This window comes from Phacochoerus africanus, chromosome 14 (genome assembly GCF_016906955.1).
Source record: "Phacochoerus africanus isolate WHEZ1 chromosome 14, ROS_Pafr_v1, whole genome shotgun sequence".
Lineage (NCBI taxonomy): Eukaryota > Metazoa > Chordata > Mammalia > Artiodactyla > Suidae > Phacochoerus > Phacochoerus africanus.
The window spans coordinates 32,557,636-32,583,989 of NC_062557.1; the positions used below are offsets into that span (position 1 = coordinate 32,557,636).

Here is a 26,354-nt window from a genome sequence, read left to right on the forward strand (position 1 = left end):
CAAGCCATGTCTGCGACCTACACCACAGCTCACAGCAATGCCAGATCCTTAACCCACTGAGCAAGGCCAGGGATCAAACCCGAAACCTCATGGTGCCTAGTCAGATTCGTTGACCACTGAGCCACGATGGGAACTCCCTCTTACTTTTTTTTTTTTTTGTCTTTTTAGGGCCACACCCACGACATATGGAGGTTCCCAGGATAGAAGTGTAATTGGAGCTGTAACCCCCCGTCCTACACCAGAGCCATAGCAACGCAGGATCTGAGCCATGTCTGCGACCCACACCACAGTTCACAGCAATGCCAGATCCTTAACCCATTGATCGAGGCCAGGGATCAAACCGAAACCTCATGGTGCCTAGTCAGATTCGTTTCTGATGCGCCACAACGGGAACTCCTAGAAATCTACTTTTTAAATAGATTTCAACAAATCCGCCTCATTTATCTCCATCCTCCCCACACTTCCAGCAGTATATAATGCCCACGGGGTGAGTCAGGTTACTTCTCAGCTTTCTCCATTGACAGTTTAGGATTCATCTTTCTCAATTCTGCCAAATCTATCTGTCCACCTGCTTTCTAGCTACCAAAATTCATTTGCTTTTGTCTCCTTTCCCTCCTTCCTTATAGATTTATGTCCCCTTCTCTTTTTTTAATCCCTGTACTCCACTTTTAGTAAGGTTTTGGGAGAGAATGGTTTGTGATAATTATGTTCAATATGCTGCCTCTAATCAGGAATCTGAGCAGGATTATTTTCAAGTAGAATATGACCAGCCAAATTCATGTTCAAGTTAGAAAAAAAGTGCTTTTGCTTTGTTCTGCCAAGAATAACCATTACAAGCTTGAAGCTGGCATGAAAGCCTATGTCAGTCAGCTCATTCCCTACTGCTCCTAAAGGATCATAGGCAGAGCCACACTGGGCCTCAGCCATGAGCCATCTGCCCAGATTTCCATTGTCCAGCAGCAGTGGATATGGACCACATTCTCATCTCCAATCACATGTCTGTCGGGAGTTTGGTTATGACTCAACAACTTCAGCTTCCCTTCATTAATTACCTTTAAGATGAGAATTAGATGAGGGATCAGCTGGTTCAGCTCTAGGGAGCACTGTTTGCAAAGAATGTGATCATAAGTCTACAGCTTTTATCAGTGGGAGCTTCATGCTCCAGGTTGTAAATAAAAGAGCTAAATAGAAGCAATGGATGATTTTCTCATCACTGTAACCATAAAACCTTATACATAGTAGTGTCCCAGTAAATATTTACTCAGCGAATGAATGTCTGTTTTTCAGGATATTGGCTTTTCTATCTTGGACAATCCACTTATCCTGTCTGTTTCCTCTTCTGAATAATGAGGTTGATAATCGTACCTAGGCCCACCACTATTTCTATAAGCCGACACTGGGGAAAATACCCTAGAAAGCTAATAGTGGTTCTACTAAAGCAGCAGGATGATATGGATGAGACTATGTTCTTTTTTTCTAAGCCCCAGACTTTCTGTAATGTGCCTATATTAATTTTATAATGAAAAAAATTAATGGAATTGTAGACTAACAAGAAGGCTTTGCCAACACTGAAGAGTGGGTGAATGTTAAAAGGCAGTGGGGGAGTTCCCATTGTGGCTCAGCGGTAACGAGCCTTACTAGTATCTGTGAGGATGCGGGTCCGATACTTGGCCTCTCTCAGTGGGTTAAGGATACACCATTGCCATGGTGCAGGGACACAGGATCTGGTGCAGGGACACAGGATCTGATTCGACCCCTAGCCTGGGAACTTCCACATGCTACAAATGCAGCTATTTAAAAAAAAAAAAAAAAAAAAAAAAGACAAAAAAGGGGTGGGGGTGGCAAAATAGTTGATTCCTTTTTTTTTTTTTTTTTAGGGCTCCACCCATGGCATGTGGAAGTTCCTAAGCTGGGGGTCAAATCAGAGCTATAGCTGCTGGCCTATACCACAGCCACAGCAACACAGGATCTGAGCCACATCTGTGCCTTCCATCATAGCTTATGGCAATGGCGTATCCTTAACCCACTGAGGGAGGCCAGGAATTGAACCTATGTCCTCATGGATACTAGTCAGCTTGTTATCACAAGCCATGCAGGAATTGCTGATTCCATTTCTTTTATCCCATGTCACAAGAAATCACTCATAAGGAGAATAAAATTAGAATTAAATGTTACTCATTTCCAACATTTATGAGGAGCTGTTCATTCATTGAGTTAACCACTGGCATCTCAAGATACAAAACCTTCTTTGTGGGGGCCCTGCCAACAGCATATGGACGTTCCTAGGCCAGGGTTCAAACCCTAGCCGCAGCAGCGACCCAAGCTGCTGAAGTGACAATGGCGGATCCTTAGCCCAATGTGCCACTAGAGAACTCCAAAAGCTTCTTCTTTTTTTTTTTTTTTTTTGTCTTTTCTAGGGCCGCGCCCCCGGCATATGGAGGGTCCTAGGCTAGGAGTCTAATCGGAGCTGTAGCTGCCGGCCTACACCACAGGCACAGCAATGTGAGATCCAAGCCGCATCTTCGACCTACACCACAGCTCACAGCAATGCTGGATCCCCAACCCACTGAGCAAGGCCAGGGATCGAACACTCAACCTCGTGGTTCCTAGTCAGATTCTTTACCCACTGAACCACGACAGGAACTCCCCCAAAAGCTTCTTGATGGAATGAATGAGCTGAATCCCTACATGAAACTAAGGAATAAGTAACACTGAGGAGACAGAAGAAAAGCAAACAGGTAGAAAAAAGGCCCCGAGAGTAAATTCCAATGGAATTTACACTGCATTTTTTTTTTTTCTGTTTCAGAAAGTTCGAAATTACAAGCCACAGGCCGAAAGCAGTCAGTCTCAAGGAGCCTGAAACACCTATTCCATTCCTCAAACAAGTTTGTGAAGACCTTGAAACGGTAGGTCCCATGCAGGTTTTCCAAGAAGTCTTACCTTCTCAGGAATCTGCTGGTTTGGGTTCTGAGTGGAAACTTGGTAGGCATTTCTTATCATTGAAAGAATATAAAATTCACTTTTCTTCTGAGAATTTGGACAAGATATTAATTTCTCTGCATTCTAACCAATAAACTGTGGTACTTAACAAGAATATGCTCATAGGTATACTTTATCTTGTATCATGTCCAAAAATATGTTTGCATGTTTCAGGCTTGGTCGAGGAGATGATTGAGGATAATTTTTATTTTGCTTTTTCTTTTTAGGGGACTCTACATAGCTGTTATATTTTATTACAAAGACAATATGTTAGTCACCAATGAAGACCAAATACCAATTGTTGAAATAGATGACTCTCACACCAGTTCCATTACACAAGATTTTCTGTGGTTCACAAAGGTATCCTGAGTTCTAATTTCATTCTTACCCACTTTGTACCAATAGTACTGCACATAAATCTCTGAAACTTTAGTTGAGGGGTTGAAGGGTCTCCGGTGATCAAAGTATTGGGGTGGGAGTAAATTATCTCAAAGGTCTCTTTCAGCCCTGATATGCCCTATGTCACAAAAAAAATGCCAAAATAGTATCTACACTACATTTTCAAAGCAAAGAAGTTTGCATCTTGTCAGATAGTGTCTCCGCTATTCTGAGTTATGGGATCATTTGGCAAAGACTAAAATGGGGATCTGATTGTTTCATTAACATTCAGATCTTTTTCCAATTGGACAGAGATCAAAAAGTTGTTTTGCCTGTATCTGAAAATGGACTGGAGAACAAACATCACGGGTCAGGTTTCCTTCTCCCTGATTTGCTTTGATGCCACAATTTGAATCATGTACTGGCTTGAAGGATGATATGACCTCATGACTTCTTTTGCAGCTGTCTTGTATGTGGGAAGATATAAGGTGGTTGAGGCAAAGCATACCTATCTCCATGTCCTCATCCACAGTCCTGCAAACACGGCAGAAGATGCTCGCAGCAACAGCTCAACTGCAGGTGAGGGGCCCGGTTTCAACCCAGATCTCCAAGGAAATTTTAGAAAAACTTGGCCAGTTCAATTACCATCCCCACCTGGAAAAGATAAAGGTGGACTCCTTGCTCTTTTAGATCCTAGACATATGGAGTCTTCTTGGACAGTTTGAGCTGAACACCTACTTTCGTAGGGAAATTGTGCTTTTGGCAATCTCCTGGAAGAGGAGCAGGGCTCTCTCCTGAAGAGTGTAGGAGTAAATGAGGAGTGAAGATATTTGAATTCTGGATGGATATTAGTCAAATCACTTCTTTCTGGGCCTAAGTTTCATCACTTCCAAAATAAGTTTAACCCTAGAACTCCTGAAGAGCTTTTGAAGCTCTGGCATCTTGTGTACATATGAGTATATGAAGATGGAAAAGAGACCAGCAGATACTTTAAAGAGTTTCTTGGCTGGATGCTTATGGTGAAGCAAAGGCATTTGCATATATTTTTTGATAATTAAAAAAAGAACTCTTAAAATCATACCTTTAAGTCTGAATGTAATCATCCTTCTGTACTGTTAACCCAATCAGATCAGACCCCCAAGCCCTGCAAGAATCTCTGTAGGTTACAGAATCCCTCCTAGAAATGACGTTAAATTCTAACCAATCTCTTCTGGGTTTTCCTTTCATCATTTTTTGGTGTTATCTGAACTTGTGGTTCTTAGCACAGAAAAACATCTGCTACATAGAATTGGGGTCTCTAAGATATTGCCAAGGCTTTATCAGTGATGACTATCTACCTACAAAGCTATCAATTCTATTAACCCCAGAACTACACTTAACAAGAATCCACATAAGCTGTGTTTGGTCATACCATACCAGCCAAAGCATAAAAATAGAGTCATAATAACAAAAAAAATGTCTACAACTCCACCCCCCCCACAAATTATAGGAATTTCATTTCTTGACCCATATAACAATAATTTGATTCCCTGAAATCGTAATAATTAATGTCTTGCTATTATAATTAATTGTGAAAGGTAACTCAAGCCCCCCATGCTATATCCATTGCACAGGCTGTTTACTGCCTTATGTCCTCAGCGAGATTTAAAAAAAAAATAGTGCTCTCCATTTCAACTCATTCTTGCTTACAGAATCATCTCCTTCAACACAAGAAGTTCTTAGAGCTGGGCCATGATGACTGTGCTGAATTCAAAAGGCTTCTTCCTTTCACCACTGACCAACTTAAGTTGGACCAAGCCACTGTACCTTAAATAGCTTTCTTTAGGATAAAGTCTATTCCCAGTAGGCTCCTTGATCCCTTAGTAAAGTTCTTTCCTAGGCGTCCTTAGTAGACCCTCCCATTAGCCCATCACAGAGCCCAGACATCCTGTCTGTATTGAACGACTTTAGAATTTTAAATGGGACTCTTTATTGCATGTTTATTGGAAGCTTCCTAGAACACCAGTAACACAGAAGGAGCAGGCTACTACAAGCCACTGCAGTTAGACAATGAGGAGCTAGAGGGAAGCCGTGAGGACCAGTGTGTATTATTCAACTACTACCTCATTATAAAAGCTCTTGGATTTTCCCCCAGTGTATTAGCCCCATCACTCTTCATAATCTATCAGTCCCCTTCTGAGGTCACGTTCCTCCTTGTCTAACTTAGATTTCTTGGCCATCATAATCAGTCCTTTGAAAACACCCTAAACTTTTGGCCACTGTCCCCCTCCATATTATTTATTTGGAAAAAAATCCAAGTCTGGATGAACCTAACATGTCTACACTGGAGTATTTTCATATTGCCACATAAAAATCACTGAAGGAGGGGATGACTGGTTTTACATTAAATTAATAGCTACCATTGTCACATGTAATATTACCTAGTGATCACATTCCATTTCTCTACTAAATTAACTTTCCCAAATTACAAGACAGCTATTTAAAACCTTCATTCTACCACATCCCTTCCCCTTCCCCCACATGCTACAACCCCACATCAAGTGACACTTTACCATATAATTCACTAAGAAAATAAATGAGAATTAATTCTTTGTCCACCACCAGACTGAAAAGCCTCCTTGTGTGTTGACCCTGCTTTCACTTCCTTTCCTCCTATTCCAACAGATAAAGTCTTTCTCCTCCTACCAAAAGCTCATCCTTCCACATGGGCTCTGGATCTCGATTCTTCAGTCCCTCCTTCAGCTGCCAATATCTTTTCCCTTCCTTAGCCCCAAACTTCTTGAAGGAATGGCCATCATTCTCCTTTTCCATTTACTTCCTCACTTCACCTTTAGTTCTAAGCCCTCTCCCCGACTTTTGCCATTCCCATGCATACCAAACTCCTCTCTCAGCGCCCAGTAATCAGAGGCAGATGATGCTCATAAAGCTTGAGTTTCAGGACCCCTCACTTGCATGGTCCCCTGTGAGTGTGGGGGACGTAGAGCGTTTAGGTGGGAGCTGAAGTTGGGTTGTATTTCTGGTAAACCGCCTAAAGAAATCCCAGGAGTGAAAAGGGACCAGAAAGCCCAGTATTTGGCGAGATTTCCTTTCTCATTGTAAATTAATATTCACTTTAATACTTAATTTTCATATGTATAATTTTGTGTTCTTTATCTTAAAGAGGAACCCAAAATTGCATGGTGCAAGCCCCTACCAAATCTAGATCCATCCCTGCCAATGACTTCACTTTCACTACATTTGATCAACACTTTTAAATCTTCTTTGCAACTGACATCTCAGCAGTGTTGGCAGCACTTGGTCTCGCTCTTCTTTTCAAACTGCCACATCCATGGGCTTCCATGTCTCCACACTTTCCATATTTTGCCAACTTCCCAGCCTGTATTTCTCAGTCTCCTTTGCTATTTCACGTGCTGTTTCCTCTACTTGGAATCCTCCTCTATTTCTTTGACTCCCTAATGCCTACATATCCTTCAGCTTAATTTTTATATTTCCTCAGGAAGCCTTTCTCTGATATCCTGATTAAGCGAATCACTCTCATAGCACCTTGTATTCTTTATTCAGAATGGTGATTATAATCCCATTAGTTAATTATTTGCATCATTGTGTGGTTAGTGATCAGCTTGGACTGGGAGTCCCTGAGCTCACGGAGTGTACCTCTCTGGGTCACCACTACATCCCCCATGCGTAGCATGTGACACATTCTCAGTAAGTACTGGTTGGATAGGTAAATGTATTTATCAGTCCAACCCCTGCACCCTTAAGACCACATTTGAGGGTACTTTATCTAACTAAAGGGAAAAAGGATCACAGAAAGTTACCTCATGCCATAGTTACCACCTTGGTAGTTCTCCAGCAGTGATGAGTGCTTCATAGTACTCAATAAAGTTACCCCTTACAATGCCCATCAAAGGCCAGAGCACTGCCTGCTTAAATAGTAGGAGTTGCTTTTGTCTTTTTTTTTTTTTTTGAACCTATTACCCAAACTATTTGCTGATCTTTAGGATGAAAATGTCTGAAAATACCAAAGCCATACTTTTTTGGTGGGGGTAGGGAGTGACAAGGCACAGGGAAAAAAAAAAAAAAAAACTTTTCAGCAGAGGAAGAAAAATAAAACTGGAGAAATTTATACTTAATATTTCAGGTCTCTTTACTAATCTGACATTTCTTGCCATGTTCTGAGAAAAGTAAAAGGGCATTCTTAAATAGCTTGAGTGGTGTCAGCCATACATAAATCCTATTGTTTCATCTATGGTATATCTCACTTTACGCTTCTTCTCTTTCCAGCATCACTACCACTGCCTAGTATGTCAAAGCCTTCAAAGTAAGCCTCCTGCTTCCAGTTTTAACACCCTCCTATCCATTCTCCACACTCCACTGGAGGAATCAATAAGAGGCTCTGACCATGTCATGCCCTGAGTCATACTGTTTCAAGAGTGGCCTAGACATTTTATCATGTCATGCAACTGCCTCCATTGGCATCTTTCTCCCCCTCCTCTGTTTTCGTAGCCCCCTAACCTACGTTCATCACAGTGCTTATGAACCACTGTGCATCCTATACCTCACTTTCCAATTTCTGCTCTATAGGGAAGTTTTTTAATACTTAATAATAATGCATATAATAATTATTGTGAAACAATAACATTAATTTAACAGAATCAGTGCCAGGCACTGTACTAAGAGCTTGACAAACTATATCTCATTTTATATGTACCACACCATAATGAGAAAGTACTGCTATTTAACAGAGGATAAAACTGAAGCCTAGAAAGGTTAAATAACTTGCCTGAGGTTGCACAAATAGAAAGTAGCAGATCTGAATACAAACCCCGATCTAGATAATGCCAAAGCCTGCATTCTTTCCAATATTTCATCTCTTATTATGTGTTCATTTTATAAACAGACAAAAAATTTAAATATAACACTTAAATTTTAGTTAAAAAAGAAAAAGAAGTCTATCCTGCATCACTTGGAGCCTATTTAGAAGAAGTGGCCTTAAATTTTATTTGAAAAAATGTAAAGTATGAATTAGTTAATTGATTAATATTACCTAGGCAGGAGGAAAGACAAGTATCTGCCAGCATTGGGATACGAAAAAAAAAAAAAAAAAAGATTAGAAAGTCTGTAAGTAGCCAAGACCCCACACTGTTTTTCCTACTCTTAGGAAAATGGCAGAAGCCCCAAGAGGGAGAAGTGTACATTCCTCCTACATTGAGAGATGTCCAAACTACTTATCCTCAAAAATACAGTAATAATCTGTAGATTGGATTATATTAAACTTTCCTCCTCCACCGATTTTAGAAATGAGTGTTAGTGAGTTAAAGCCAGGTAACAATTTATGAATACTATGTCTTTTTCATGTTTCAAGGGGGGAAAAAAGGTTTCCAAAAAATTTTGCTCTTCTTTTCCAGGCCTTCCTATCTCTACTCCAGATTTGCTTCAACTTCCCATGTCACCCTAAACTGAATAGAGGTCTCTAAATATTGTCTGTCTGTCTGGGGCTTATCGACAGCCCTGTGATTTGTTGTGGTAATAACAGATGCATTCCTGTGAACCACCAGATGGCTTTTATTTCTCTTTACCGTACAGAATCTTCAGGGATCCCAATCTTGATTGCACAGTATTAACATGGTCTGGTTTTCTTTAGGTTCTAAAGAACCCCAAATTGCCCTCTTAGAACATCGTGGCAATTTATTTTCACAAAGATATTCTTTTAATTTGGGCTCTTTCCAGAACTGGCTATCCAACCCAATTTGCTCTCCATGAAGGATTTCAGGGAGACTTTTAGTGCTTTCTTGTTTAGCCCATTAGTCAACATATCCAAAGCTAATCATGGACCACTGATAATAACACTGCTTAAGTGAAATGACCACCTCATTCAGTGTCTACCCACCCACTCTGATCCAAAGCAAATCTATTTTCCAATGTCCTAATGATAATATATTAATTCAGTCAACAAAAATTTCTTCAGCTATTACTATATGCCAGGCAGTGTGCAAGGGACCCAGAGAAACAGAGATGAAAAAAACATGACTTTATGACATGTACATCAATACACAGTTAAGTTACAATCATGCTAAGATATAAGTTTGAACAGAAGGGGAGATAGTAAATTCTACCTATGAGAGTTGGGAAAATCCTCCCAGAGAAGGTGAAACCTTGGCTGGGTCTTGAAAATAAGTAAGTATAAACCAGGGTGGGATTCCAATTAAAGCAGTCAAGAAAGCCAATAACCTACCTACTTGTATCAAGCTTGACAGTTTACAAAACCTTTCTCTTACAATGCTTGATTTAATCTCCCAAACACTCTATAAGGTAAGGATTAGCACATGGGATGTCTGAGCTGTAAGGACTCTTAACTGTAGATGATGAAACAGGGCCAGAGAGAGTAAATCACTTTTCAGAAGTCTAAGTATTAATGAATAGCAGCCAGTCCTGAAACTCAACACCAGGATAACTAAGGGCTTGACAGCAGTAGCATGCCAGAGCCAACTTATACTAGCTTAGAAGAGCCAATTGTTAAGTATTCGGAAATTTTCAAAGCTGTTGTCAAACCTTTGGTAGTTTGAAATAGGCTATTGTAGGTAGGAGTATTTACACCACAGAAATTGGCATGTGCTGTATATCAGGTCTTTTTTTTTTTCTTTTTTTTTTTGATGGCCAGTTCACTGGCATGCCATTGCTTATTGGCCAGTACTACTTTTCAACAAACTGCTTTATACAAAACTGTAGTACTACATAGTGCTGGATTAAAAGGCTTACCCAATTACTTCTCTACGATTTAGAAGCTAATTGTTGGAAAGGAATGATCTGACTGAGTGTTTAGGCCATTTTTAAAAATTCCAAGTGAATTTCATGTCAATAATTACTTCTGAAATTTCTAATATATGTGACCTGTTATTGCAAAATGAAAAAAAATTAAGACATGGTCCCTACCTGTGAGGGAACATTCCAGTGTCTTTGAAGATGTGAATACTGACCAGCCAGTTCATTTATTTTTAGGTAACTTTTGTTACTTTTACAAATCCCAGTTCTACTTTTGCTCTCCTACTAACAGCTTATCTCATCAGCATTTATGTGAGCTCACAAAACTAACAGCTAGAAGCTCTGAGATGGTGAATAATTTTTTAAAAAACTGTAATATTCAAAGTAAAAGGATATTTTTCTCTTGTTCAACCAGTGCTCTAAGTTAGAAATCTTCAAACCCTGCATATTTGTAAAACTGTTTATTTTAATAATATCCACCTGGGTCCCTCCACATTTAATGTGGCATCCTCTTCCTACCTTTCTGAAAGTATTGTCCACCTCACTAAAATTGCTCACAAGCAATTTTAACCAAATTTTAAATAAATAGAACTCTCTGAAATGCAGATAAGTCAAACCAGGCCAATCACCCAATTAAAGTATCTTGAAGGGAATGTGTAGTCATTTGGGGACCTGTACAATGTGCTACATTGTCAATTCACTTCTTCATTTTAAACAACCCCACCTCATACCAGCTTACTGTAGATCTCTTGAAAACTCCACAGTAGCATACTTGAAATATCAGGCATTTTTCTTTAAAACATCTGGGATTCTCTTCAAGTGCTGGTAACTGAGGTTTATGTGCTGGTGTGTCTATGTGGGTACGAGATATTTACAGATATTGAATTTGCTTAAAAAAACATAATTTTGTGCCTCTTGCTATAATCTTTGCAGGCTTATGGCAAAGACATTTTCTTTGAGCTTCTGTTAAGTATATTTCTATGATGCCAAAAGTTCTAGGTTTAAGTCTGCTTAACGGGCGGGGTGGGGGGAGGGGGGAAACAGCTTCTCAGAAACATCAGATAATTATTTAGTGTCTTTTGTTGTAGTTATGTTGTTTTCCTTGTACATCATCCAACCTACCAGAAATCTGTTTGTTTCTAGAATTTACTCGGAACACACAACTTGGGAAGAGTTTACTATGAGCCCATTAAAGACCGGCATGGAAACATCCTCATAGTCACCATCAGAGAGATGGAGATGCTCTACTCATTTTTTAATGGCAAATGGATGCAGATCTCAAAGCTGCAAAGCCAGAGGAAGTCTCTCTCAACACCGGAGGAGCCAACAGCCTTAGACATTTTACTGATAACCATCCAGGTATGTAGTCTTTTCAATTTCCTTATATATTTAAAGTTCCAAACACACTTATTGAGGCTCTAGGGAAATATGCCAAGAGCCATTTACATATGTGGTAATGGAATGAAGAGGTCCAGAGACATGTCATTGCTTGTATTCCACACAGAGGAAAGATTCAGAAGCTTGTTTTTATTTAACACTCTCCAGACATGGAATCTATCAAGCAATATGATTGGTGGGCACACTGAAAATGCCCCTGACCAATGAACCAATGAGAAACATGGAGATAAATGTTTGAGTGTGGGTTTACGGGTAGTGTAATTAAAACATTAAACCAATACTGGAATGGATTGTAATAATAAACATTTCTATACTACACACACACACACATATACACACATATATATATACCATTTCCAGACTATATATACACATGTATGTATTTGTGTATGTATATAAAATATCTGGAACAAAAGCACTCTTACACATATTTAGTCTTGCTAATTTCCTATAAAACTCCTTTGGGCACAGTTAAATCCATCTTATGAACAAAATAACTGAGGCTCAAAGAGATAATATGACATATAGCCAAACACATGACATATAGCCAAACACAGAGGCAGATTTAGTGAGGCTAATGAAGGCTCAACATCATTCAGCTCCTTACTTCTACAAGCCCCTTCCAAGGCCCCTAACAACTTTATGGTCATAATTTTGTCTTCTTTTCCTTAAGGAAAGCACCAAAAATTGTCTTAGCTTCAGGCACCACCAAACTTGGATTTGCCCCTAGACATACAGCAAGACAATAGCAGAGCTGAAACTTGAACTCAGATCTTCTGATTGGAAGCAGGCTTCTTTCTGCTATATTGCATCACATGTAGGGGCAAAAGTTAGGATTTTAGTGAGTAAGGGGTGGAAGATGAAATAAAAGATGACTTTCCTGAAAACTACATAGCTGCCAAAATTCAAACTTCGGGCTGCTGAGATCTAGTCTCTTAACCTCAGTGGCAGAACTGGGATATAAACCTACATTTGTGCTCGAGTCCAGAGCCCTCTCCATTGCCACCCCACTGCTTTACCTGTTCTCATGTGATCATGGGCTTCAAGCTGTTTCTTTTCCCTTCTTGTAAACCCAGTGATGGGGATGAGTTCTACAGAACTCTCTGGTGAGGTGGCAAAGCTAGCAGAAACCACTGCCTTGGGACCTATGAAACAAACAGCATATACCCACAAGATAGGCAATCTGGAATCATGGGAAAGAAAGGGTTCAAGCTCACACAAATAAGCCACACCTAAGTCTTTGCCCAGTAATCACCCCAAACAGCTAAGCCACCAGTCTGTTGACCTACTCTCATTCTCCACTGAGGGGTGACCAGTACAATAATCTCACTTTTGTATTACTTGCACTGGCCCAAACCAAGATGAAGTCCACTGGAGCAAAGGGAAGCTAATTGGTCAAAGCCAATACCCCTGGATTTGATTTCATGGAGCCTGAGTTCATGTGAAATTCATAGAGAGGGGTGTGTGTGTGTGTGCGTGTGTGTGTGTGTGTGTGTGTGTGTGTGTGTTTAGGTGGGAGCAGGGAACACAGACACATTCGTGGCTCCCCTCTTCACCTTTTATAAGTAAGTGCTAAAAGAAACATTTAAAAAATCATAATAAATTGAGCTTTTACAGGGTGACTAATACACTAATCCCCTGTAGGGATAAACTGGGGTCTGGGCTACCTTTGCTCCCAGAAACACAGCACAGACCCCAGCATGATATAATACCTGGTTTCTCCTAGACTTATTACATTAAAAATGTGTTACAGGTGCAGAAAAATTCCAATCTGGCAAAAAGTTGTTAGAGAAGGAGACCAAAAATAGAGGCAAGATCAGGTTTCCACACAGATCCAAGTGGAAAATTTACCCCTGCTGGCTGGCACATTCCTACTTGATGTCATTCCCACCCACCCCCCACTCTGCTTTTTCCTCCTTCGACTTTTTCTCTCTCCCCTCCTTCCCATACGGGTCTTACACCAGGGAGGAAATGGGGGAGTAAAACTACAAGGGGAGCAGTATTCCATCACTCCTAGACATCAGGAGGCAACTCCACCAACTCATCACAGAGATAGGTCTTGGTGGTTGACCAGAGCAGGCTGCGTGATGCCCACAATTCCAGGCCACAAACCACGCTTTTGTTCTCAGGGTCAGTAGATTGATGACCACCGGGCTTTCCGATTTAGAAGCCTGAGCTTCTTTCTGCTACATCACTCCACATTCCGAGGCGCCGCTTTGGAATCAGGCTGACTAGGTGTGATTTCTGACTACCCCTTTTCTGGTGATGTGACTAGAACAAGTCACTTGAATGTCTCCCCTCACGTATTTCATCCTCTGGTATATTCTGTATTTCATCCCTATTTCGCGGGGGACCTAATGGAGAGTAAATGAGGTAAATATATAAAGCATTAGAAGAGGAGCACAGAGTGAGTGCTCATAGACGTTAGTGATTTTTATTACTTCTCTACTCAGAAAAAGCCAGGCAATGCTAGACTCTCCTCAGGGCAAGCCAACCCATCTCCTCATCCTTACTCTCCCGGGAGAGCTTAGATACTGGCTCAGTCACCCCTTGGAACATATCACTCCTTCTTCTACCTTTTCATAAGAACGAAGGAAAAACTGTATAAAGACTATGTGTTCCACAATGGGGTTTTCAAAACAGATAAGGGCTTTAACAAAATCTGGGCCCATAACTAATGTACTAATCCTTTAGGGCCCCAGGAAACCTCCAAGGTTTAACCCTCTCAAATTCCTGACCCTCTCAAGTCCCAGACCTTCATAACAGGCCTCTCTCATATATCTGGAAGGAGAGAAAAATCCTTCCCACAGTTGCCTGAAGGAAAAGAGAGTTATTACAGACAAGTTAGACTCCCCCTGAGCAAACTAACTGGCAGTGAGAGTACAGTAGGCCCTTGAACAACAGAGGGGTTAGGGGTGCTGACCCCCCACCCTAGCAGTAATAAATCCACATGTGACTTCTGACTCCCCCAAAAACTTAACCGCTAATAGCCTACCACTGACCAGAAGCCTTACTGATAACATAAACAGTTGGTTAACACATTTTATATATTATATGTATTATATACTGTATTCTTACAACAAAGTAAGATGGGGAAAAGAAAATGTTGTTAAGAAAATCATAAGGAAGAGAAAATACATTTACAGTGCTTATCAATACCGTACGTTTATGTCATCTCTTTACAAGATGCATCCTCTGTCAGTACCTACATCATTATTGTCTTGTACGATACAAAACACTGTAGAAGTTATATCTGTGAAAAATACCAGACCAAAAGTGAAAAGATAATGGGAAAAAGAAATTCATATTCATTTACAAGAATAAACAATTTACTCACTGACAATGAAGAAGCAGCCGTATGACTGCTTTATGGTAGCCTGGTGTAATCAACACGATTGTGATACAACTGCTTTATAGTAGCCTGGCCTATATGCTAATGAATGGTTATAAAATGTTTACGGCATCCAGTATTATTGCCACATTTATAATACAGTATTAGAAAACCCTGTCACTTTTTTAAAAACCACTTACCTGTGATGATAGGCTGACATTTAGTTTCTCCAATTATGAGAAAGGCATACGGTAGGGTAATGTAATTCTTTGAAAGCAAAGCTGTAAAACAGTAAGAAAACTAAAACGTTATTAATTTTACATTAAATATTACTTACCTTATGCCTATTTACTGATAGGCTATCCACTTCGATACAAGCCTTGCCCATTACAAGTGTGTATGATGTTCCATGTATGTATTCTTGTAAATTTATTGAAATCCATATATAAGTGGACTCGCACAGTACAAACCCGTGTTGTTCAAGGGTCAGCTGCATTTCCAACAGAAAGGCTCTTCACAAGTGCTGAGTTATTCTGACCATGGTCTTCAGGGGTCACTTCAAAAACAGGTGAAGTTTTCTCTGAAGATGAATCTCTCACATTTATAACACTTTGTCACATCTATAATATCACTTGATCCTCATGGAAACCCAGGAAGGGTGAGTGGCTAAGTTGTGTCCAATTCACAAATGAAGCTACAGATTTGAGGGAAGTAAAACTCACCAAGGTTACAGCAGCCAAAAAGCAGAATGTGGGACTAGGACACGAGTCTCTGAGCACTAACCTGTGTTCTTCCCATTTGGCCATGCTGCTTTCCACACACGCGCCCTTTTCTCTAGATCCCTTTTAAAAGTGGGATCCTGGGGAAGCTGTGGGGAAGCTTGCCTCTGATCTCCCTCCGCCGCTTCCTTTCCTTCTCTTATTTTCCTTAGGGATTCCTGGTCACCTACAGGGACCCAGTATCTTCTTCTTATACCTCAGCCCCAGGACCTACTATCTCTTCTGCCCTTTTCTGCTCTTTTCTAGTAACTCCTGCTCTCTCTGCCTTCAAGGAACCTCTAACATGGGAATCAAAAGCTAACAGAAAGACTAACGGAAATGAGTTAATGGGGTTGCATTTAAGAAACTATGGGGATCACACAAAAACTTATCCACCACTGTTCATGGAAGAACTATGTCTAGAAATTTACAACGCAGCACGACAATGGGAGAAAACACTATGTATACATGTATGTGTAACTGGGTCCCCATGCTGTACAATGGGGGGAAAAAAAGCTTGTTGGGAGAAATAACAATAAAAAATAAATTTTAAAAAAATCGTTCATAGTAGCCAAAGAGTGGAAACAACCTAAATATGCAACCATTGATGAATGGATAAACAAAAGCATATATTCATACATGGAATATTAGGCAGCCATGAAATGGATGAAGTACTGATCCATGCTACAACGTGGATGAACCCTGAAAACATTATGCTAAGTGAAAAAAGCTAGACAGTAAATGCTATACAATGAAATATCCCATATAGGCAAATCCACACGGACAAAGTAGATGAGTTGTTCCAGGGCCAGAAAGAGAAAGGATTGGGGAATGACAGTGAATGAATGCAGTGTTTCTCTTTGGAATGATGAAAATAATCTCGAATTAGATAGCGGTGATAGTTGCACAACGTTTTGGCTATAGTAAAAACCACTGAATTTCACACTTATTTAAAAGGGTGGATTTTATGGTATGTGAATTATGTCTCAATATTAAAAAAAGAAATAAAGTGGGAGTAAAGAGACTGCAGTTATCTGGAGTGCCCTCGTCTCATCTAGAGAACAGCCCTATTCAGTTTCCGCTAAATATAGTGGAAGAACGTGGCCCCACCGCTGAAATATTTTTCAATTTTTAAAGAGAGGTTGAAAGTCCAGAATTTTGAATAAAATCTCTTTATCTTTATAAGTTAGAAAATAATTCAGAAACTTTACATTCTTGGCAATCTGTATAGTATTAGGCCACTGGCCACCATTTTATGATCTTTACTAACCCTGGACAATTCAGCTTCCATGCTCTACCCCACAAAACAAAAGCCCTGTAGTTACTGGTAAAGCAACTGTATACTGTTCCTCTAATAATCTCTTAAGGATAGCTGCTCAGTGAGGAGAGGGTGGGTATACCCTTCCTGGCACGATACCAACACGGCATATTCTCTCCCAGAGGTCCAGCCCCAGGCTCCCACTATCTCTGGGCCTCTCACTTCACATTTAATAAACATTTTTTCAGCACCAACTGGGTGCCAGGAACTCTTCTAGGTGCTATAGGAAAAACAAATGAATAAGTCAAGGTCCTTGCTTTCAAGGAGTTCAGTCAAGGGAGAGAGACAGACTTGTAAACAAATCAAGGTAATACAAGGCAGATTTAAGCCAGAGCCTGATAGCAGCACAAACAGTGTACTATGGAAATATAGACAAAGAAGCAACTATTAATTCTACCTGGAAATATCAGGGAAGGCGTTGTAGATGAGGTGACATTTGGCTGAGCCATGAAGGGTAAGTTAAGTTCACCGGGTGAAGGAAAAAAGAAAGAGAGAGCGAGATGGAGCTCCTGTCATGGCTCAGTGGAAACAAATCTGACTAGCATCCACGAGGACAGAGGCTTGATCCCTGGCCTCACACAGTGGCTTAAGCATCCGGTGTTGCCATGAGTTGTGGTGTGGGTCACAGAGGCGGCTCAGATTCCACTTGGCTGTGGCTGTGGCATAGGCTGGCAGCTAAGCTCTGATTCAGCCCTTAGCCTGGGAACCTCCATGTGCCACGGGTGTGGCCTAAAAGGACAAAAGACCAAAAAAAGAGAGAGAAAGAGAGGGTGGCAGAAGAAGAAAGAGAGGGAAGGAGGGAGGAAGGAAGGAATTAAATAGATTTAAATTAAACAGAGGGCTTGGTAAAAATAATGATAACTATAATACAGGAAAATCTGGAAAAATAGATCCCACCTTACCTTGGGTCCACAATGGACTTTACACAACCTTTATCACACCTGGGCTAAGAAAAACTTGTTCACATGGCTCTCTCACAAACTGAAATATGAGTTCCATGAAAGGAAGGATCATGTCCTCTTCATCTTGATGTCATTAATATCCTACCGCAAAGCCTGATACATAGTAGATGCTTGATAAAAGTTGGTAGAATGAATAAATTCATGAACCAGCAAAGAATAAAGAGAAATTAGGCTATGTGTGAGGAAGGAAAAAGCAATCCATTTTGGCTAGAGATAAGAGACACGAGAGGACTGTAGTGGAAGCAGAGATTAGAAATGCAGGTTAGAGGTCAAATCAGGTAATAAATAAACCCACAGGCATTTGATTTGGTTTAGAAAGCCTTTCTAATATACCTCAGATTACACTGGAACAGCATCTTTCTCTTCCCATGCTTTTTTTTTTTTTTTTTTAAAGGCCATATCCACAGCATATGGCAGTTCCCAAGCCAGGGGTTGAATCAAAGCTGCAGCTGCCAGCCACAGCCGCAGCCACAGCCACACCAGATCTGAGCCGTGTCTGTGATCTACACCACAGCTTATGGCAACACTGGATCCTTAACCCACTAAGCTAGGCCAGGGGTCGAACCTGCATCCTCATGGATACTAGTCAGGTCTGTTCCTGCTGAGCCACAACAGGAACTCACCCCATGCATTTTTCAGGCTCCAAAAACATTCTGACTAATAAAGGATAAATGACTATGTAAAGGCAGGAAAACACATAGTAGTTGCTCAGTAATAGTCTTTTATAAAATGAATGAAAGAGTAAATTACTCTGTGCCAGAATGGCATTGGTTTTTACATAACCACAGTATGTTCCTAACTCACATTCTATTTGTGGTCAGTTCTGACCCCCACATGTTTTTTCTTATACTCATACCCATCCTGTATTTGTACTCTTGGGTTTGGGTCTTCACAAGAACATTTTCTTATTAAGTTGCAACCCTAATTATGATAGGCTTATTTTTCCAATGCATAGGGTCATTCAGAGCTTTATTACTATTTTCCAGAAAATCAAAACCACATCAGATTTGGAACCCACAAATTTGATACACACATTCTTCATTTCTTTGTCTGGAACATCAATAAATATGCTGAACAGATTGGCTCCCAGGACCAATCTCTACTAGACCATCACTCGCTATGTCCTACTCTCCCCATACTCTATCGTTCACAAATCTTCAAAGCTAATAGTCAGCTGATTAATGTAATGTGGTCAAAATTCTATTTTTCCCAGATTATCTGGTGAAACAGATTATACTAGAGACCTCTCCCTGGTCGATGAATCCTGTTCTTTTGCTATTAGAAATTAGAGCTGTCTGTTTGATTTGCCCTTCGCAAAACCATGTTGACGCCTATTTAGTGTCTCAGGGTTTCCTAGGTAACTGCAAATTGATTGTTTGATGTTTCATTCTTGTTGTTCCCAAAGATCAATAAGTTGGTGGTCTTTAATTATACCAGGGTCATCCTGTGTTTCACCCTTCCCTGTTTCAAAAATAAGCATATTTGCCCTTTTCTATTCTTTAGGGACTTCTCTAATTCTCCATCACTTCTCAAAAATAATGACCTGTGGGCTTGTGGCCACATCTGCTTGTACAGCAAGTACCCTTAGGGTGCATATCATCAAATTTTGCGGATCTGAATATTTCCATTTTACCTCCTCTCATTACGTGTTTATCCCTCTCTGATTAACCTCTTCACTTTTCCAAATTTCACCTTGACTGAACTTCCTATAGTCAACTAATTATCTATGATCTGTTGTCAAGAGACAAGATGAAAAAATTCAACCTTATCAACCTTGTGATATTAAAAAGATTTTCTTCCTTCTGAATCATGAAATCAGATCTTTTTCTAGTCTATTTTTTGCCAAATATCTTAAAAGTTAATTAGTCTTTGCTTTTCCATACATGCTCGTTATGTCTTCCTCCCATTGGGACCATTCTTATCTTGTCACTCTTATGCTATTCTCATATGTTCCATTTTAGGCCTGATTTCCACATGTTGTGTACCTATTATATACAGGAAAAGTACTAGGTACTAAGGAGACAATTTTTTTAAAGCCCTGCCATTAATTTCATAGTCCATTTCAAGAAAAGAACATAAAAGAAGAAAAATATAAGTAGTCCTTCCTCTGTATGCCTATACTGCCACTATTATAAACTGGTTTCAGGATGTCAGTATATTGTGACCATTCCTTCACTCATCTGTCTTTTTTTTTTTTATTTTTATTTTTTTGCATTTTAGGGCTGCACCTGCAGCACATGGAAGTTCCCAGGCTAAGGGTCGAATCAGCTGTAGCTGCCGCCCTACGCCACAGCCACAGCAACACCATATCCGAGCCATGTCTCTGACCTACACCACAGATCATGGCAACACTGGATCCTTAACCCACTGAGTGAGGCAAGGGATGGAACCCACGTCCTCATGGATATTAGCCAGGCTCATTACCGCTGAGCCACAATGGGAACTTCCTCATCTGTCTTTCTTGACCTCTTCAAAAGGAGGGATTATATCCGTTCACCTGAAACCCCAATGTCTCCTGTGGTACCTGGAACTTACTATGTATGTTGAGGATGAAACAGAGGTGACAATGCATAATACCATGTGTTAAATTTACAAATGGTTAATTCTACAGATTAGGGATCACTCCTTCAGAGTATATGGTCAAGGATGTATATGGTCATACTTTTCTGTTCCATACTGAATTATATATGAGTTTAAATGTTTGTTTTTCTCCTCTGTTCACCTTCCTTACATGTAACAGAGTTGATTCCTTCTTTTTTACTCCCTTTGAAAACAAGGCTACACTCTGTCCTATATGGATCCTTCCCCTATCATCAGTCACCTGAGTCATCATCTCTCCTACCTCTGTTTCACCCCTATGCTGCCCAAATGTATAAAAAGTCTTACCCGCTCTTGGGGGGAGAGGGAGTGTCAGTATTACCAACCATTCCTTTTCTGAGTTCCTGCAGTCATATAGAGAAGCAAAAGCCACAACCTAAATAGCTCACTAGAAAACTGACTACGTGTAAAACAAAACTCCAACGAAACACCCCTCCGTGATTAACTAGGTCGGCACTTCCTATTGCACCAACTTCATTCAGTCTCTGCTGCCTACAGAAAATTCAATGACATTAAAAGACAAACTCAATGCAAATCTATTACAAGGTAAATTTTTAAATCTTGTGAAAGATATAGAATTTTGTGAAGCTAATGAAGATGATGTGGAGATGTAGTTAAATCAGGTGCAAAGCTACTGACAATTGAGAATCTGGCAGTAATGGACCAGTTAACAACTGAAAAACACAAAATGAACAAGGATTTTAGAAGAGAATGACTTGAATAATCAGTTTTCTTCAAATAAAAGTGAAAAAATATACGAAGTCTTCAAAATAACTCCTGCAAAATTTATTCTTTTTGTGTCACGTTGTGAAAGTCAAATATTAGGAATAGTATTGCAGCTATTATACAATTTAGTCTAAAATGTGAAGCCAATGTTGATTCTCCTCATTCTCAGAATTAGCGAATAATTGTCACTACAACTCAAATGTTAATAATATAAGATAAATAAATCTATTGCTATGACTTGTTTCACTTTTCAAGATAAAGAATCAATCAAATCTTTTTTTTTCTTACTATAAAATGTTGATTCCAGTGATCCTGAAATAATGAGGCTTCTATACTGTTTTGTCAGCTTTTACATGCAAATTTCTGTTTTCCCCCAGCTAAATAATAAACCCTCCAAGGACAGAAATTATGAATTATATTTTTCTTTAGTACCCGCTTCTACCACCACCAGCCCATTCCCAAACATAACCCCCACACCTAGTCCTGGAACAGAAATTCGAGGAAAATAAGCATGCAGAATATATTAATGACTGATTAGCTGACTTGGAGGGTAATTCTCCTGAAGGTAAGACTGACTTTACCACCAACACCTTCTCATCACTCATGGTGGTGCCCAAGGTTTCTCACTAATTACTTAGCCACAGCTCCTTTAATTCATGACATAGTGCACCTAGAAAAGAAAAAGGGAAAGAAATTGCCTTTTAAGGTGTTTTTTCTTTTGTTTTTTTTTTTGTCCTACAGGATATTCTCTCCTATCACAAAAGGAGTCATCAACGTCTCTCTCCTGGATTATATCTGGGTTACCTAAAGCTGTGTAGCTCTGTGGATCAGATCAAAGTTCTCGTTACCCAAAAGTTACCTAACATCCTCTGCCATGTGAAGATCCGTGAAAACAATAACATTTCCAAGTAAGTTGTGAGGAGTTTGCATTTTCTTTGTAATGAAACAATGGCTCAAGTGATGGGTTTGATAGGTCAGAAGGAAATTGAATTGTTACTTTCAAGTGAAGTTTCTCTGATGAGATGTCCTCAGGGGCCAGCATATGGGGGCAAAGGCATAGCAGGGTTTTAACATTCGGATAAGGAGGGCTTGTAGTATTGGTTGGTAGGAGGAGTGAGCCCATTTAAAGAGGAAACTATCTTTTCACTTTGCTCTCTGCAGCTGCTGATGCTCAAAAGGTTAATGAATGGGTGCCCTTTCCTTTCAACACTGCTATTTCCAATAGGATTCCTCCACAACCTAAAAAATCATATTTTTAAAATCCTCATGTAAATGGGTTCTGGTTGAATAATTGGTTTCCCATTAATCTTAAAGGATCCTTTCTTACCTCATTCTCCCCACCTCTTATCCACTAGCCTAAAGACTGTGTATGTTTCCTACACTCTTTATGGTTCTCTAGGGTAGAAAAGAAGTGAAAAAAAAAATCCTGATCTAGAAACTCCTCTATGGTTTCGCATCATGGTGAATTACCCTCTTAGCTTTGGGAAAGTTGTCCAATCTTGGTAATCTGGCTCAGATTTACAGCTAGCCCTCTGATAGACCTCTGAAAGTCTACTGTAATGAACTGAATTGTGCTCAACACAGAAAGAAAAGGAAAGCTTAGATAAGACAAGAAAAAGGACTCTCTGGAGTTTGTCATATTTCAATGTACAAATGAGATACTTAGATTCTAGTTATGGAGTTGCTTAACCAAAGGAGGCTCTAATTTGGTCATTTAAAATTTGATCCCTAAAGTGGGAAGAACTTATTAACTGTAGTATCTGACCATGTTGATTAAATACTGCTTGATGACAATGAAGGCAATGATGAGGGGTCTCTTCAGAGACTAGCTCCATCGTCTCTTCCTTCACTTATCAACTACACCTAGACTTTAAGTCTGCCATCTGGTGGTCACTTCTTACAATCAACATTAGTTACCTCAGTCCTTCCCAAGAGGTTATGTGGCTCTTTTGTGGGTTGATTCAGCAGTGGTTACGTTCATCCATTTTCTAGATTTGCGTATTAAAGGTTTAGATTCTTTTAGTGATTGTTCACATTAATTTCTGCTTGCCAAGGATCCAAGTGTCGTTTTTACGGAAGATTCCAGTAGTCACTGTGCCAGTTCCATCCCCCTCATTCTTAAAGACTAAACTGATTAGTTAGTGGTGGATATTTCATGGTATTCCCCCAGGTCATTTATTTTCTAATCTGATTGCAGATACGCTTTCAGCAATGTGGTCCTTTAGATTTTGTGCCTACTTTGCTATTTAGAACCCCTCATTCAGTTCAGTATCAGTGATGGAAGAAAAGACATCGTTCCCAAGCAGGTTCTCAACGATTTCAATTATTTCTGAAGCCCAGACTGAAGTAGGATTTAATTTTGATTTTTTTTTCTCTTATTTAGACAAAGGGTAGATTTTTTTTTCCCCATAGTCTTTTTCAGTGTGGGAATTGACATGAAACTGGTATCATGAAAACAGACACTTGAGAAAAGATGCAGTTGGTTAAAAGAGAATGTATTCTGATGAAAAGTTCGTGTCACAATCAGTTTCATTTTGGGGTGCATAGGTTGGAGCCCCGTTGAGTATAACCCTCTGGGGAGAGCCCTCAGAGGGTCTTCTTGAGGGTGGGGACATATGTTAGCACTTTCTTTCTTTCCATCCCCAAACAAGAGGGCTCCCCTTTCCTCTCTATCCTGCTCCTGATATTGCTGCTCACTGCATTTAGGAGAAAATGAGTCAGCTGAGAGTATTTAGACATTCCTGCTAACATACCTGTGGAAATAATGTTGCTCAAGAGGCATTTACCTTGATCTTTTCAAGAGCCTTTCGAAGAGCAGCTTTTGGAGGACAAACTAGACGTGCTTTCCTGCCACCACCATTCTTTTCCCTCCCCTTCTGCGTGACATTTGGAAAAGTTCATTAGGAAGGATTATGGAGCATGCAGAATAAAGACACAGATGACTAGCTTGAAAGGAGGATGGAAGCAGTGATGTGTGTCCTCTGATTCCTTTTATTGGAATTGTCTGGTGTTCCTGTTTGTGATTTTCCTCAAGCTTTTGGAAGGGGAAGGAAACCAAAATAGTACCCACGATTACAACAGGCCAGGGTTGAAATGTGCCATGTGGTTTCTTGCCTGAGTTGGACCAGAGTCCTGTGGTTACCCAACTGCTGAATTAACCAGCAGATGCCCCTGTGGTAAAATGTAGGGTCTTAGAACGTACAGGGGATCTTCAGCGAGAGAAAAATGAAGACATTCAGGAAATTATTACAAAATACTTCAAAGCTCCAATCTCAAAAACTGATTCACTACTAATCAGACCTGCTGTTCTGAGGTATATGTGGTTTGATAGGTGAAATAAGCTTAAATTAGAAAGAGCTCATTTTAAACTCCATTTGGGTGGCAAGAAGTTCAAATTTCATGAATTGCATCGAGTTTTAACCACCAAAAATTGGTTATTCAGGTTCTGGACATATACGCTAAAAATGTTCCTAGCTGAGTTCTGAACTTTTGTTATATTTCTAATTTTAACTTGACTCAACATACAGAGAGGAGTGGGAATGGGTCCAAAAGCTTTCTGGCTCTGAATCTATGGAAAGTGTGGATCATACTTCTGACTGCCCCATGCAATTGTTCTTCTACGAGCTCCAGATGGCAGTGAAAGCTCTCCTTAAGCAGATCAATATACCTCTGTACCAGGTACAAGTCTTTACCATTTTTATCTTCTTTTTATGGCTCATGGAAAGTGCATTATGGCATAAAACTCAAAAGGTGAAAAAATATTATATACATATATACACATAGTTCATTGATTTCCATACCACTTTGCACATACATGTGCATTTTCAATTTGACGTCTCTAAGTGGACACAGACTGCACTTCTGTATCTTTTCTCTAGCTTCTCCGTGTTGATGTCTTTCAGAATCCCCAGATCCCATTTTACTGTGGTCTGGTCAAACAAGCAAAAATAACTGGCTAACCCACATTGAAAGACACCAAATCTCAGCTTCAGGATAACATGAAGCAAGGGGAACAAATAAACAGATAAGTCAATTAAAAAGTATATAGTTGGATTTACAAAGAAGGATTTACCCAAGAACAGATGACTATTGGTAATATAAATCTATTAGCAATATCCAAGGTTATGCCATACTATCTTTCCACAAACAGAAAAACTGCTATCAAAATTACTGTCTAAATCAAAATCTGCAAATCTTTCCTCCACTAACTAGAACTTAAAAAAAAAAAAAAAACCATAGAAAATAGGAAAAGAAACCTAAGAGAAATAAATCTAAGAGAATAGTAAAAATGCATTAACCTCTGTCTAGTAAGTCAACACAATGTAACATTAGGTTGGATTCTTCTTTTTTCTTAGCCTACATCCACCATCTTCCCACACTCAACACACACACATCATCCCTATACACACACGCAAAATGAACCAAGTTTAGCCTGTAAACAGGAAGAATATAACAGAAGTGACTGGCTCTCCTTATAACAGAGAGACAACAATGAACTGGCCTCTGACCCATGGAGGCAAGGAACAAGATTAACAGATTGGGGTAATGCTCTGATTATATATTAATATTGCAAGGTTAGTCCAAAATAGCCAACACTGATAAAGAATAAATTGCACAAGATGCCATAAAGACACTAGAGGAGCAACTGGATTATTCCAGGTGTGGGCATTTTCACTCAGGAGGAGAAAAAAAAAAATAGCAGCTCAACTTGTGACAGTAGATACTATTAAAGGGTTTCTTGGGCTTAGCAGGTTTGAAGCAGCTCATATTTCACTGGTGACTCTTGGGCTACATATACATGTTGGGAAAAGGCTGCCTAACTGCCTGAGAGTGCATACAACATTTTTTTTTTCTTTTGGATACTTGTAAAATTTTCTCAGTCCTTGGCCAGAAACTACATTTTCCCCCCTTAACCAACTTAAATTGAAACTAGTGGATTTTTAATTCAATCCATTTTTGTTGCTTCATGTAATTATATTCATCATTTTGAAAAGCCCACAGAACGCAATCATTTTCTGCTTTTATAAGAAGCATAAATGTTGTTTTCAGAGTTTATGTGGAACATTACTGCCTTAAATCTTGATTTTATATAGCATTATTAAATGGACTGAACCCTAATATTTATGTTGTATAAAAATTCCAAG

The 26,354-nt window shown here is 39.7% G+C and overlaps 1 protein-coding gene across 1 annotated transcript; it reads left to right on the forward strand.

Annotated features, from left to right (window-relative positions):
• The first annotated feature begins 476 nt into the window (after positions 1-476).
• LOC125113854 (ankyrin repeat and fibronectin type-III domain-containing protein 1-like) lies at positions 477-25,169 on the forward strand. Its single transcript, XM_047756799.1, has 7 exons — positions 477-487; positions 3,207-3,339; positions 3,820-3,936; positions 11,263-11,478; positions 21,952-22,118; positions 24,738-24,960; positions 25,089-25,169. Exons 1-7 carry the CDS (start codon positions 477-479, stop codon positions 25,167-25,169), a joined length of 948 nt encoding a protein of 315 aa, XP_047612755.1.
• Positions 25,170-26,354: the final 1,185 nt, after the last annotated feature.

Excerpts from the sequence above, each read along its gene's own strand:
- LOC125113854 (XM_047756799.1), top strand. Across the intron at positions 22,119-24,737 it reads GAAAACAATAACATTTCCAA|AGAGGAGTGGGAATGGGTCC; the intron begins GTAAGTTGTGAG and ends CTCAACATACAG. Across the intron at positions 24,961-25,088 it reads TATGGCATAAAACTCAAAAG|CTTCTCCGTGTTGATGTCTT; the intron begins GTGAAAAAATAT and ends TCTTTTCTCTAG.